General features: G+C 42.2%; 1 protein-coding gene across 4 annotated transcripts in view; it reads right to left on the bottom strand.

Annotated features, from left to right (window-relative positions):
• DGKG (diacylglycerol kinase gamma) overlaps positions 1 to 10748 on the bottom strand; it is a 141765-nt gene extending 131017 nt beyond the window's left edge. For all 4 annotated transcript variants that reach the window (XM_023525965.1, XM_023525977.1, XM_023525972.1 and 1 more), the window contains exons 1-3: positions 10678 to 10748; positions 2614 to 2779; positions 1997 to 2059 (exon numbers count right to left, since the gene is read on the bottom strand). In XM_023525965.1, coding sequence (XP_023381733.1) covers positions 1997 to 2059; positions 2614 to 2749 — 199 coding nt within the window. In that variant the 5' untranslated portion in view covers positions 2750 to 2779; positions 10678 to 10748. The remainder of the gene's footprint in view (positions 1 to 1996; positions 2060 to 2613; positions 2780 to 10677) is intronic.
• Positions 10749 to 13624: the final 2876 nt, after the last annotated feature.

Raw genomic sequence — 13624 nt, 5'->3', positions numbered from 1 at the left:
GAAAGGTGGCCTAACAGGAAAAAGATTTTCTACTTTAAATCTTGAATCACAAAAGAAGGTGAAAAAAGTGTTGTATGCCTCCCTCGTCCAGGAGCCAGATAATTGCCCTTTCATGATTTGACCACAGGAGACGAATATTCTCCATGTATAAGAGAAACCAGTTCTCCAGGAGGAAGACCCTGGAAGTTACTTTCAGACCCAGAATGATATAGATGTGGCCAGTGAGCATGGTGGTCAAGTAAGTCAGCCGACTTCCATTATCATCATCAATTATCTTTTCTCACATATCACATGACAGCATCCCCAATAGATCTTTCCTCGGAACTTCAGAAACTTTGGCCATAAAACAATCCACCCTCAGCCAAGGAGGGAGCTCAGGGAATAAAGTGTAATGTCTCTCAGGTTCCTCTTGAAGTTCCAGATACTTGGGCTAAGACAGTCTCTGGGTAAGGAATTTGGGGCCAAATTCTTTTCATGGTTGATTTTCTTGCTGAGAGTTTAGAATCTCAAAGCTTCCAGTTTCACTTTCTTTTCTACCATGAGAGTGATCTGTGTCATACTGTGCCTCTTCTATTCCACGTAAGATTTAAGACTTATTTGTGATTTAAACCTATTTGCCCAAGGTGCCATGGACCTAGCGTGGGACGCTGGCAGGGGTGTGGATGAGCCCATACTTCGGAGAGTCTCACCCTGCTGCTGTCCCTGAAAACCTCAGGAAGGAACCGATGCTTTTAATCCTTGCTTTTTGGAGCCCCATGAGCAGCCTGGAATTTGCTGAGCTTATGGTCCAGAGGCAGCTCTCCATTCCAAGTCATGTTCTGCTTTCCATTCATAGTGAGTCTGTTTTTTTTTTTTTTTTTAATCTCACCAGTCTTTCAGTTAAACACTGAAAACTTGATAATCCTTCTAGTTGCCCTTTAAGCCGTGACTGGAAAAATGATTAGAACATCTGGTATCCACTGGAAGAAAGTCTCTCATCCTAGGTCCCTATTACAATTAGTTCTCATTCAGTTGTATTATCTCCTATCTATACTGTGTTATATATATTTGAAAGATATAATAAAACTGCACTCTTTATCCACTGGGCACAATCCAAGAGCTGGAATTCACCAATATGAATCAACCTTTTCCGGACAATAATGTGCAGGAAATTAGGTCTGACTCTCAGACTCTCTGTATTTGAAGCTCCAAGGGCAAGCTGGGAGGTAGACAGTCTCTGAGAGTCCTTCCACGGGAATAGGATGCCCATTTGATACACTTGGAGATTGAGGGTGCAGACTGAAGAAGAACTTGGCAGACCGTGATGAGTTAATAATAAAGTATACTTCTAGAGAGTGGCCTGAGTAGTAACTGCTAATATTTACTGAACATTCATTGTGTTCTAGGCGCTGTTCTAATTATTCTACACGTATAACTCACTTAACCTCCATATCAACACATTATCATCTCGTGTTACAGATGGGGAAGCCGAGGCACAGACACACTATAGGGAAGAGCAGGAGCTTTGAGATTGGGCACTTCTGGATTGAATTCCCAGCTCTATAGGTCACAGTGCTTTATGAGAGGAATAAAGAGTGGTTTATAAACAATGAAAGCCTCAGTGGGTAAAGTGGTGAGACTGTAAAGGCTCAGTGAGATATGTAATAAAGGAGGTGCCTGGTAAATAGACCTTCAAAACAATTGTAACCAGTTTCCCCGGGCTCCTCCTCCTGACTTACTCAAACTGGTGCATGTGAATATTATTTGGAGTCAACCGGAGCACATGCTCCTTGCCCTAGCCTCCTTTAGTCTTCTGCGCCTTAGCCCAAGAACTATCACTCGGCCTCAGAATCCCAGCATGTTTGTGTAGCAGGGACCCCAGAGATGGAGGCAGACAGGATATGTTCAAGGGTGTACAATGGCATGGAGACACAACTGCTGGTTAGGCTTTCCTCCACCATCCCAAGGATGAGATCTTCCCCACTCTTTCCCCAAATCTTGTTTTCCAAAGACTCACCCGTATCAGGAGCACAGGCCTCATCGGCTTTGGCAGCATTATCTGCATTCTGTATGTTAGAATCTGGGGAACAAAGAGAAGGTTTAAAGGCCAGCCCATGCCCTCCAGCTTCTTAAAAAGGTAGGTAGGGGAACTTCTGGATCACTTGGGTTGTGTCTGTGTCTCGGTGTCAGCTGAGTTCATGCTTACTTATTGGGGTTGGCTGTATCTCCCCTATCATATAGCCCAAGGTCCAGGATACACTGACCAAAGCTTACCCTTCCTCTAACACTTCCCAGCTAGTCCCAGCCTGGGCACATGAGCTGAATGTGCTCCACCACAGACTGACAGCCTTTGTGGGAGGCTCTCTTCCCTCTGCCACATATTAGTCTGTTCCTCTTTTCTCCCCATCCTCCCCTCTGATCCCGAGTGGCAGGAATTATGCCCCTCCTTATTCCTCTTATTGAAAGATTCACCAGACAGGGCTTCCTGCAAGTTGCTATGAGGAAAGGAGTTCTGGTCCTTGGTCCTCAGTCACACCCCAGAGGGAAGCTCAGGGAACACTCTGGCAGTGCAGCCATGCCTGTGGCAGAGCAGCAAAATCCCTCTTCCCCGTTGGGGAATGCTCGGCTAAGTACCTGGGGCACTGGCCTCGCTGTTGCTGGCTTCCTCCTTTGGGTGGTCAGGGGTCTCCTGTCTGGGTTTCTGGCTGAAGGCCAGGAAGAGATGTGTGCTCAGTGGCTGAGGAAGATCCACCTCCAGGTATGCCCTCATGAACAGCTTGAAGACATCATAGCTAATTGGCTGAGAAGGGACAAAGAGGGAAAAGTCAATGGTGAGATACAAAGGACAGAGAGGAGAAAGGGAAGGAGAAGGAATCAGAATCAGGGAGCCGGCAGGTGAGAGAAATGGAAAGGGAAGCAGAAATGGAAAGTGGAGGGGTTGGTGGGGGCAGGAATAAAAAGGCCAGGAGGTGACAGAGAATGCCAGGCACAGGGAGTAAGGGGGAGGATATAAAGAAGACAAAACTCTGGTGGCTGCCTGTTGGGACTTGGTAAGGCATGGAACCACAGGAGGCTTTTGTGACAAGACGTGGCTAAATTTAGGTAGAAAAGAAAGTGATAGAGAGGAGAGTGGAGGCCACAGTGCAGGACTCTGCCTGAATCCAGGCCCAGGTGAGGGACTTGTCTCCAGTGAGCAGGACTAGCTCAGTGCTCTGAAATCCTGGCTAAGATGAAGAAAGATGTAGTTAAAGACATGATGGGGAGAAATGGGTCTTCTGTGGTATGCGGATTTTTCTCCTGTGCTGTGAACAGTATGATTCCTGAGAATTCGAGTCTCAGAATATAGGAAGGACATAGAAGAGAAAAGGGCAGGCTCCATTCTTCATTACTTTCATAACTGACCTTCCCTGGACAAACCTCGGGATAACAAGGGAGGGTGTGTGTCTGGCTCAGCTGCTCTCAAAACATGTCCTTGTGACGGTTTTAAGCACTTGGAAAAGAGCAGGAAGTCAAGGACAGAAGGCAGAACCAAGAAACATGCCAAAAACAAGAACCTTTCCCTGCTGTATCTCTCCCAGTACCGCCTGGCTTCTGGTCCCAGGCTGAGAGCGACCATGCCAGAAAGGGCTGCTGCACTCAGCAAACACTCAATAACAACAGTTTGCAGTGAGTCATCACTGGCTTGTGCTTTGATGGCATCAGATTCTTCATCAAATCGGCAGATGCTCCTGGAAATCATTTGAGGAAGCATTACTCCAAGATCTGCTGTGCAGGCTTTTGTGAATAATAACAGCCATGAGAACAAAATCCCTTGTTAGGAGCCTACTTGGCTCTCTCTCTCTCTAAAATGTTGATAGCATTCAACCCCTTGTCTGTTCTGGAAGCTCTGGGAGACTTTCCAGAACCAGGATCTGGCTTGCACGTGTAACCATCAGGTTTGAGATACAAAGTCTTGGCCCTAAACACAAGTGGTGCCCTCGCGTTACCATTGGGAGCTCACAAGGCAGTTTCTACTTAACCTGAGGCCAGGCTGTTCTATACATCTCTTTTTCAGAGTGGAGGAAGCCTGATTTGGCTAGACAGAAGATAATGCAGGCTCTTGGCAGATTAAGGGATCTCTTAGCTAATGATGGACTCACATTTCTTGTGACAGTTACCAATCTCTCTCTCTCTCTGTCTTTTCTGTCCCCGAGTTTCTGTGTTTTTCTATTTCATACTCTTTCTGTCCTGTCTCCACAGCCTCGTCAATGAGGAATATCCCTTCTTCACACATCCTCCTCCTTTTTCTCAGCACAAAACAGCAAAATCATTTCCTTCTACTTTCCATCCACTATTATCCTTGATTGCACCCTCCCTGCCTCCGATGGCATCCCCCAGCATCCGCTTCTCTACCTGAGAGCACGTTCAAGGTACCTATTCCAAAGAAATTTAATCACTGGCTAGTCCAGCTGCTAGCCTTCTTCCTATCTCCTTCGAGTTTCTCCAAATAGACCACTGAGGTGGTTGCAAAGTAGAAGGAAAAGAGTTTGCTCTCGCGTGCTGGGAAAAAGGAGGAGGATGTGTGAGGAAGGGACATTCTGCACTGATGAGGCTGTGGAGACAGGACAGAAAGAGTATGAAACAGAAAGAGACAGACACTCAGTTCCGATTCTGGCCCATCCTCTCTGAATCTGCTCTCTTGAAGTTTGCAGATTCGAGTGTCTCTTTTTAGACTTTCTCATCTTTGGGTCTCTGCAGCATTCCATCCTCTTTTCTTCTTGAGACAATTTTTCATGGTGTGGTGCTGTTTTGCTTCTCTTAGTTCTCTACTTTGATTTGATTGAATATTTGCTGAGGCACCGTTGTTTATTTTAAAAGGCTCTTTTCGCATTATTTTTTTCCTTTGCACTCTTTTAATGGACAAATATTGTTTTACAATATAGTTTTGAGATTCAAAATGGCCATGTTAATTTGCTTAGCATCAAATTGAAAACTATCAGCATAAAATATTTCTGGAAATTAGACTTGCACCAAATGATTGAATAAAAAGAAATTTCAGTTAAACAAAGTCTCATGTAATGCTCTTAAAAAACCAAAGCCAAAAGATCATCAAACAAAATCAGTGTGAGATTCAGGGGATCTCATGACTGGTCTCAGCTCTGCCACATTTTTCCCTTTCCTGAACCTCAGTTTCTTCTTTCATAAATTGCGAGTGCTGGACTAGATGGCCTCAAGTTCTAAACTTCTACTCGGTTCTCCTCTAAATCAGCTCTTCTTCCTGACCCGGAAGTTTTTGTTAATATCAATAACACCATTATTCTCCCAACATTCCGGGCTCAGTTTTAAATTCTCAGTAGTCTGAGACTAGTTCTTATCCCTGCCTTTCGTCCACTGTTCTTTTGCAACATCTGTCACATCCAGTCTATTTGTGCCCATTTTGCACCTGCCATCACCTGAGAAGGGGGCTGTTGAAGGCCCTAATGATCCTGGTTTTGGACTTCTGTTTCATGCATCCTATCTGCACCATGGCGACATCGCTCGAAGGCTTCCTTGCCTCCACCTCCATCTGTCGGTCTTCTCATCTTATCCTTCCTTGCCAGGTTGATCTTCTCGAAGCACAAGTCTGATCAGATTGCTTCCCTACTCAAAAATTTCCATGGTTCCTAATTGTCCAGTTGAGATCAGTTGTCTCCAATTTTTAAAAATCACGCACCCTTCCATAATATTTTTGAGCATGCATTCTGTTTGTCTTACTTATAAATTATATGTGTGTACTACAGTACTCTTACACATTATAAAACACACACAAAAGAAATTAGAAAATAGAAATTAGATGAGATAAAAATCAATGTAAACAAAATGTCTAATCTGTAGTGTTTCCACAGTATAAGGGGTCACCCTGTGCACTCCTTTGGGATTTGCAGCCCTCCCATAATACTACTCTAACCTAGATTTGTAGCTACCTCAAGTTCTGAAACCATTTTGATCTTTTCTCCTATTAGTCCCTATGTGTACCTCCACTCTGTCTACACTGATCTCTGTGTTCTTTCCTGGCCAACCCTCCATGTACTTTACATGAACGTTTCCTTCTCTACCTATTAAAATTCTAGCTATCCTTTAAGGTCCAACCCAGATACCACCGACTCCAGGAAGTCTGCTATGATCTCCTGTGCCTGCATTGCTATACTTTTCCAACTTGGTTCTTGTTTTGGGACACTCATATCTGTTACCCTCTATTAATATGTAGTTATGACATACCTTGGTTCCTCCACTAGATCTAGAGCTCCTAGAAGGTAGTGAAATGTCTTATTTCATCTTTCTATCCCCACACTACTTAGTACAGTGTTTCCTGGTAGGTATTTTAATGGATGTTGGGTTTCTAACTGGTACAGTTGGCAGTCATCAATTATTGTGGGGTCTGTTCAGTCAATATGTATGTATTGAATCTCTTAGGTAGAAGACAGTGCTGGGCACTCCTGGGGAACACACCAGTGAATTAAGCATGGGTTCGTACCTTTAAAGGGCTCTGTGAGATATGTATGGTAAAGGCATTGAAAATAATTCTAAAACAGGGTCAGCAGTGGTGAGTACCCTGGGAAAAGAACTGATCAAGTGTTTTGAGGGCTTAGAAAACAATGGCAATTGAACATGTGTCTGATCATTTATGTCCCTATCCTGGGGAACAGGATGGCATTGAATAAGCCTAGAAATGCAGAGCATTTGCATTAGAAATGCTCATATCTCCTCCTGTCACGGAGGCTCGAGAAGTTCAATGCTTTGCCCCTGCCAGCTAGTGTCAGAGTGAAACAAGAAGCTGGATATGCTGACTCCAAGTCCAGTGCTCCTGCTTCTGTATCTGTCACAGGTCCCAATGCTGACATCTTGTTCCCTGCCACTCCCTCTAAACACCCTAATTTCAGTAGGCCAAGAAATGTGACTGTGTGCCACTCTCAAAGTGATATCTAGGTTACGAGAGAGTAAGTTCTTTGTGAACACAGGCCAGGCTCAGAGTAGTGGTGGCTGGATACTGTGCCCAAACAAAATCCAGTTAACCAACTACTCTGAGGAATGCTGGCAATTCTCTGAGCCCTGGAGTAGTAACACTGCAGCCATCGCCATTGTTCAGGCCTGTTTTTTTTCCCCCCAGAAACTGCAACTTTCATGCAAAAATTAACTGGGCAATTGCTGTTGCAGCAACCTGTGTAAAGAAAGTGTGTTAAATCTTACACAGTTCAAGAAGGGAGGAGAGCTAGACGGAGAGTTTACCATGCATTGGGCACTTTGCATATGTGATCTTTTTTAAGTCTCAATACAACAGTGAGAGGTGGGATCGTACTGCCATTTTGTGGATGAAAACATTCTGAGAACATAAATAACTTGCTCAAAGTCATAAAGCAAGTGGCAGAGCTGGGATTTGTGCTTAGGTGTGTCTGAGTCTAAGATCACGGTGCCACCAAGCCACCCTGCCCCATCCGTTCCACTGTTCTTGTCCACCTCCTGGCTATCTTGAGCTATGTTCGCTTCAGAGAATCACACAGTGCTGATGGGCAAGAGATGCTTGTCACGGCCAAATGCAGCCCTGCCACTCTGCAAACTTTTATTCCCGGCCTCGTTTTCCTTGTCCTTCACACAGCTAACTTGTTTCTCACTGAGACATTTTAGCAGCAGTAAGCCATCAAGCTGGAGAGAAATTAAACCCTTGTTGTTTTGCCAACCTCATGCAGGGATGTTACACCTACTAGAAGCCAGACACACTGTGAGAGAGAATAAAATCAGAGTGACAGAGCTCCCCTGGGACACAGCAGTGCTAGGCATACAAAGAGTGGAGGCCAGCCTGATGGAGGTGGGGGCGGCAGCATGCTCAAAACAGACAAGCTGCTCCCGGTTTCTAAAAGCTCCTGTGGCCTTCACACCCTGGGTGGCCCTGACCAAATTGTTCCCCTCCCACTTGTCAGCCTCAGGGCAGACAGGCTGATTGGCGTCCTTGGCCAGGCTTTGTTCCTTTGTTATTGGAGCTGGGGTGGGGGGTGGGGGGGTTTTTTTTTTTTTTTTTTTTTTTTGCTGGTTCTGCCATCTTCACTGCATGGCTTCTCCTCAGGAATGTTCTTTGACGTGGTGTATTTCCCTGCATTGCTTCTGTTCCAGCAACCTTCCTCCAGCTTCCTTCTGGTGATTGGTGCATTTTATGAAAAGCCCCTCCCAAGTGTACCTAGAGGGCATGGGTTCTGTTGACTCATTCTCAGTGTCCAGTGGAGCAGAAGTTGACTCAAGGTTTGTTGAAAGGATAATATAAATAAATATGTGGCCAGCCTCTCTTCAAGTTTGTCTACAATTAGCTCTCATAAAAGGACCCAGGACCAGGGAAGAGGAGTTCAGTTTGAAACTTCTGGGGAACTAGGACAGAAGGAGAATAATAATGGGTACCATTTTTTAAGTGTCTTGTGAAGTATTAGACAATTTGCAAAAATTATCTCATTTAGTCCATCGTCTTTTGTTTTTGTTGTTATTTTCAGGTCACAGATAAAAAAATCAAGGCTCAGGAAAGTAAAATGCTATTCAAGGAAATATTGCTGGTTGGCAGCAGAGGTAGGGGTCTAACTTAAAACCATGTGAGTCCAGGGTCATGGCTCTTAAACTTGACTTGTCAGTAGGAAGTAAGCTCCAAAGGGCAGGAACTGTGCTTCCTCATCTTTATATCTTCTACAGTGCCCACTATGTTTAAGAAATGTTAAATTAGTTGAATTTGAAAGTGGAGGAGGTCTTGCCTTCATTTATTTATTCAACAAATATTTGTTGAGCGTCTGCTCTGTGCCAGATACTTTTCTCTGGGCCCTTGAGATACAGCAGTGAACAAAAATATTCTAGTGGGAGAGATAGACAAATAACTAAGTTATATAGTATGACAGATGGTGAGAAGTTCTAAGGAGGAAATAAGGCAGAGTAAGGAGATAGGGAAGGTCTAGAAAAAGAGTTTAAAATTTTAGATAGAGAAGGTAATATTCACTGAGCAGGTGATTTGAGCAAACACTTGAAGGAGGTGAGGGAATGAACAATGGATATTTGGAGAAGGAACATTCCAGGAAGAGACAAAGCAAATGGCAAATACAAAGGTACTGGAGGTAAGAGCAACCTGGCTTGTTTGACAGCATCAGGAGGGGAATGTGTGGAAAAGAATGAGAAGCAGAATATCAAAAGATGAGGTCAGAGGGTTGAGGGAGGTGCAGATTGTAATGACCTTGACTTTTACTCTGAGTAGGGGGTGGGGGAAACCATGAGAGATTGTTGAGCAGAGCAGTGGTGTGATCTAAGTTTTATCAGATTGCTCAGGATGTGTGTGAGGAATAGACTTTAAAGGTCAAGATCAGAAACAGGGAGCCCAGTTAGGAGACTACTGCAATAATCTGGGCAGTTTGGTGATGACTCAGGTCAGGGTGGTAGCAGTGCAAGTGGTAAGATGTGGTTAGATTTTGGATATAATTTTAAAGGTAGAAGTGAAAGGGTTTGCTGATGAATAGGATGTGGGATGTGAGAAAAAAAGAAAAGTCAATGATGAGTCCATAGTTTTAGGCTGAATAACTTAAAAAATGGAGTTCTCACTTACTGAAATGGGGAAGACTGTTGGAAAAACAGGTTCATAGGGGAAGACAAGAGCTCAGTTAGTGCATGTTAAGTTTGAGATGTTTATTGGAAATGTTTAAGCAGAAATGTCAAGGATAGGGGTAAGAAGAAAACCAGGAGAGTGTAGTGTCCTGAAAACTAAGTGAAGAAAGTGGAGGAAGATTTGGCCAACAGTGTTCAATGTGGTTGTGTAAAATGGCTATTGAGTTTAGCCACATGGAGGTCCTTGACTATGTCGACTAGTGGTTTCAGTGGAAGAGTAAGGGCTAAATGCCGATTACAGGGCTTTCAAGAAAGTAGGAGGAAGAGAAATTGCAGGCAATGAGTAAAGACAAATTTTTTTGCACAGCTTTGTTATAAAGGACAGGAGAGAAATGAGGTGGTAGCTGGAGGGAGAAGTAGAGTCAGAACATTTTTTAATGTAAGAGAAATGTTTATATGTTGATGAGAAAAATCTAATATATAGGTGAGTTAAGAAGCAAGTTTTTCAAAGTGAGCTTAAACTTCTAAGAGGGGAACAAATTATGAAAAGGTTGGAATTTGTTTTTTTTTTTAAGGCTTGAAATGGAAATGTTCTTACCTCATGTGAGTCATATCGTTTGAGGCTCCCACTCTCATTAAAAGCTGATGTGGAGACAGAGATAGACAGATGGATAGATAGATGATAGATAGAAAAAAAAATAAAGAAAGGGAAATATTGTTGAAGCAATGCCTCCATGAGTGGAGGGGTTGGAGCGTGGAGAGTTCATCCCTAGTTACAGGAGAAAAGATATGTAGGTAAGTGAGGATCACGTGGAAAATCTCTTCTGATTGTTCCTGTTTTCTCAGTGAAGTAGAAAACAAAGTGGTTAACTGAGAATGAGGAGCGGAGGAGGAGTGAGAGATTTGAGGAGAGAGAAGAAGGTATAATGTAGTCTTCTAGGACAGCGAGAGGGTGAATGGACTTGGGAAACATAATTCCATGTAGCACTAATGGCTCACTTGAGACAAGAGTTAAGAAGCAAGTTTTTCAAAGTGAGCTTAAACTTCTAAGAGGGGAACAAATTATGAAAAGGTTGGAATATGGGTTTTTTTTAAGGCTTGAAATGGAAATGTTCTTACCTCATGTGAGTCATATTGTTTGAGGCTCCCACTCTCATTAAATTCAGCCAAGACATCCTTTATCTTCTTGGAAGAATCTGGAGAGACATAATGCACATGTGAAACACTGGTGAACAGCTAATGGGAGGTAGACCAAGTAAATTCTCTCTGCCTAACCTTGGTCATGATGGTTCAGCCCCTCATTCCCAGGACCATATGGAGAAATGTCACCCTTATCTACCTTTCTTCCTTCTTGTTTCTTTTTTTCAGTATATTGTCTTTCCTGCTGTATGAACTATCTAAAACAAAAATCTAATCAGATCATGTCCCTGCTCAAAATCCTTCACTGGTTTTCAGTTTTCCAAGGTTAAAGCCTAACCTCCTTACCTAGGTATATAAGTACTTGATGATCTGATCTAGCCTATTCCTTATCTCTTACCTTAACCTCCCATTCATTCCCACTTTTCAGCCATATCAAACCATATTTCCAGAAATCCCTGAGTACACTGTATACTCTTTCACAGACTCTCTTCTATGAATTGCAAACTTCACTCAATTCTCAGTACCCAGCTCAAATATCAATTCTTTTGTAAATCTGTCTTACACCAGTCAATCATCCCCCTCCCCCCACCCCCGCCCCCGGTTCTCAGGTGACTTTTACATAATTCTGTAATAGCACTTGTCATACAGTGTTATAATTATTATTAACTTGTCTATCTTGCTCATCTCCTGCCTCAGTTCTACACTGAGAACTGAAACTGGCTAGTGAGTCTTTGTATATCATACCAAAAACGTCTGAGCAGAAATTTTCAAACATTTAAAATTTTGTTAGTTTTAATAGGATGGGCGGGCATTAAACTCAGTGTGACTCTGTCCTTGGTGCTGAAACAGAGACTCAGTGGATTCATGCAGCATGGTAGTTTAGAAAATTCTGCTTTCCATAGGAAGTAATTCAGAAACTACTGGAGAAAATGGATTCTTTTGCGGGGGGCAGTTTTATAAGGGAACTGGGAGTCAAGAACAAAGAGTCAATAATTCTCACAGAACTACATCATGAGTGCATCCTGGGTAGCAGCAAAACTCTAGACATCAAAGAAAATCAGGCTTTCTGTGCTCTCCTTATCTTGCAGTATTGGGAATAATTAAGAGCTTTTCAATATCAATTATTGCCACTATTTAGACACCTGAGCAAAGGGCGATGTCATTAAGAGCTGACATAGTGTTCTTTGGTGTTCGGGTTCTTCGTACAAAGGGCTATGTTCTCTTAGGCTTACGTAAAGTAGATGTGTTCATGGACTGGGCTGTTCTCCATGGTACTGCTGACTTGGATACAATCAAGGACAAGTTATAATCATTTCAAGATTGAGACATATTGAAATGCCACAGGGAAGTACTGCTTTTGCCTAAAAATGGACATTTCTTTCTGAAATTCAAAACAGATGTTGAAAAACTAATAGCTCAGTGAGATCCAGGCAGCAGATGCCATCAATTTGGACTGCTTCCATTCAATTCAGAAAACACTATGAAGAATAAGATGCTGTAAGGTACTGTTGATGAACTAGTTGGGGAGATGATCTTAATCATTGTGGTAATAATAGCTTTCCCTTATTGAAGATCTTTACTGAATAATCTCCCCTACCAATCTATGCAAATTTGGTAATATTTTTTATTACTATTATTATTTTTTATCAGTTTTCAGGTGAAGAAGCTGAAATTTAGAAAAAATTAAGTGACTTGCCCCAGAGTCAGGGTTTTAACTCAGGTTTAGTCTGGCTCAAAAGTCTATATTATTTTCCCTTAAACACTATTCCCTATTACTTCCTAAACACCTGCTAACACAAGGGACAATGTAATTAATGCTGTAGCAATGATATTAAGCTCTAGGAAGCCCAGAAAAGGGAAGCAGTAAAATTGGGATGATAAAAGTGTTGGGGTGGAGACCAGGGATGTCTTATAAGTAGGTACCATTTGAGCTGGGGTATAAAGAGAGGGTAAAGTTTTGAAAGGAAGACATGAAGTGGAGAGGATATTTTTAGAAGGGACAGGGTAAACAAAGTTGTAGAGATGGGTGCCACAGGACATTTAGGAAAAGTTAGAACCAGAGAGTAGTTTGGGGCCAGGTTTGTGGGGGTCTTAAATGCCAAGTTAAGGACATTGATTTGAAATTGTTAAAAGTTTTTGAGTAGTAGGGCAACATAACCACATCTCTGTTTTCTAAAGGCCACTCTAGCAACAGAATGGAAGAGAGTTGAGAATTAAGCCAAGCTCAGTTAACATCATGCATAAATTACATTCAAATTATTATATGAACAGCTTAATTATTTAGGAAAAACTCTATGTATTTAGACTCTATTTTTATGGAGGATTTTTGGCTCAGCCAGAGTGACAAAATTGGGGAGAAAATGCAAAATTTAGAGCATGGGTCACCCTGGTGTAGCTTCTGCAAGAGTAGTGTAGAGCTAGCATTTGAATGAGAACCCAGGGAATGATTTCACTTGAATTTATATGCTTTTGATGTCACATTTTGGAGATTCTGCAGTTCATCCTAGCAGAAGTCCTTTGGTTCTAAGTGTTATTGATATAATCCTGCTTTATATTCAAATGTATGGGATATATAGCTGTATATAGCTATCTCTACACACATATATACATAGAGAGATACATATATATGTATATATACATTTACACATATAGATATGTGTGTGTGTATATATATAAAAAGATATAGATACACACAATTCCATACATACAAGTGTATATATTCATCATACACACATATATTCATCATATGTTCACAGTCAAGTAAACAGGTTTTGAAAAGAAAAAATAGAGAAGACATTTATTTTAAAATTTCTGATCACTAGCTTAAAATTAAATAGAAAAAAATGCAAGAGATTGCTGGCTCCTAGATCCTCAGGAAATGTGTTCCTCACCTTACATTTACTTCAATTTGTTTTATGGGCTTTTA

Source organism: Pteropus vampyrus, unplaced genomic scaffold (assembly GCF_000151845.1).
Source record: "Pteropus vampyrus isolate Shadow unplaced genomic scaffold, Pvam_2.0 Scaffold14, whole genome shotgun sequence".
In the NCBI taxonomy this organism is placed as follows: domain Eukaryota; kingdom Metazoa; phylum Chordata; class Mammalia; order Chiroptera; family Pteropodidae; genus Pteropus; species Pteropus vampyrus.
This window is presented reverse-complemented; position numbering and strand designations above follow the sequence as displayed.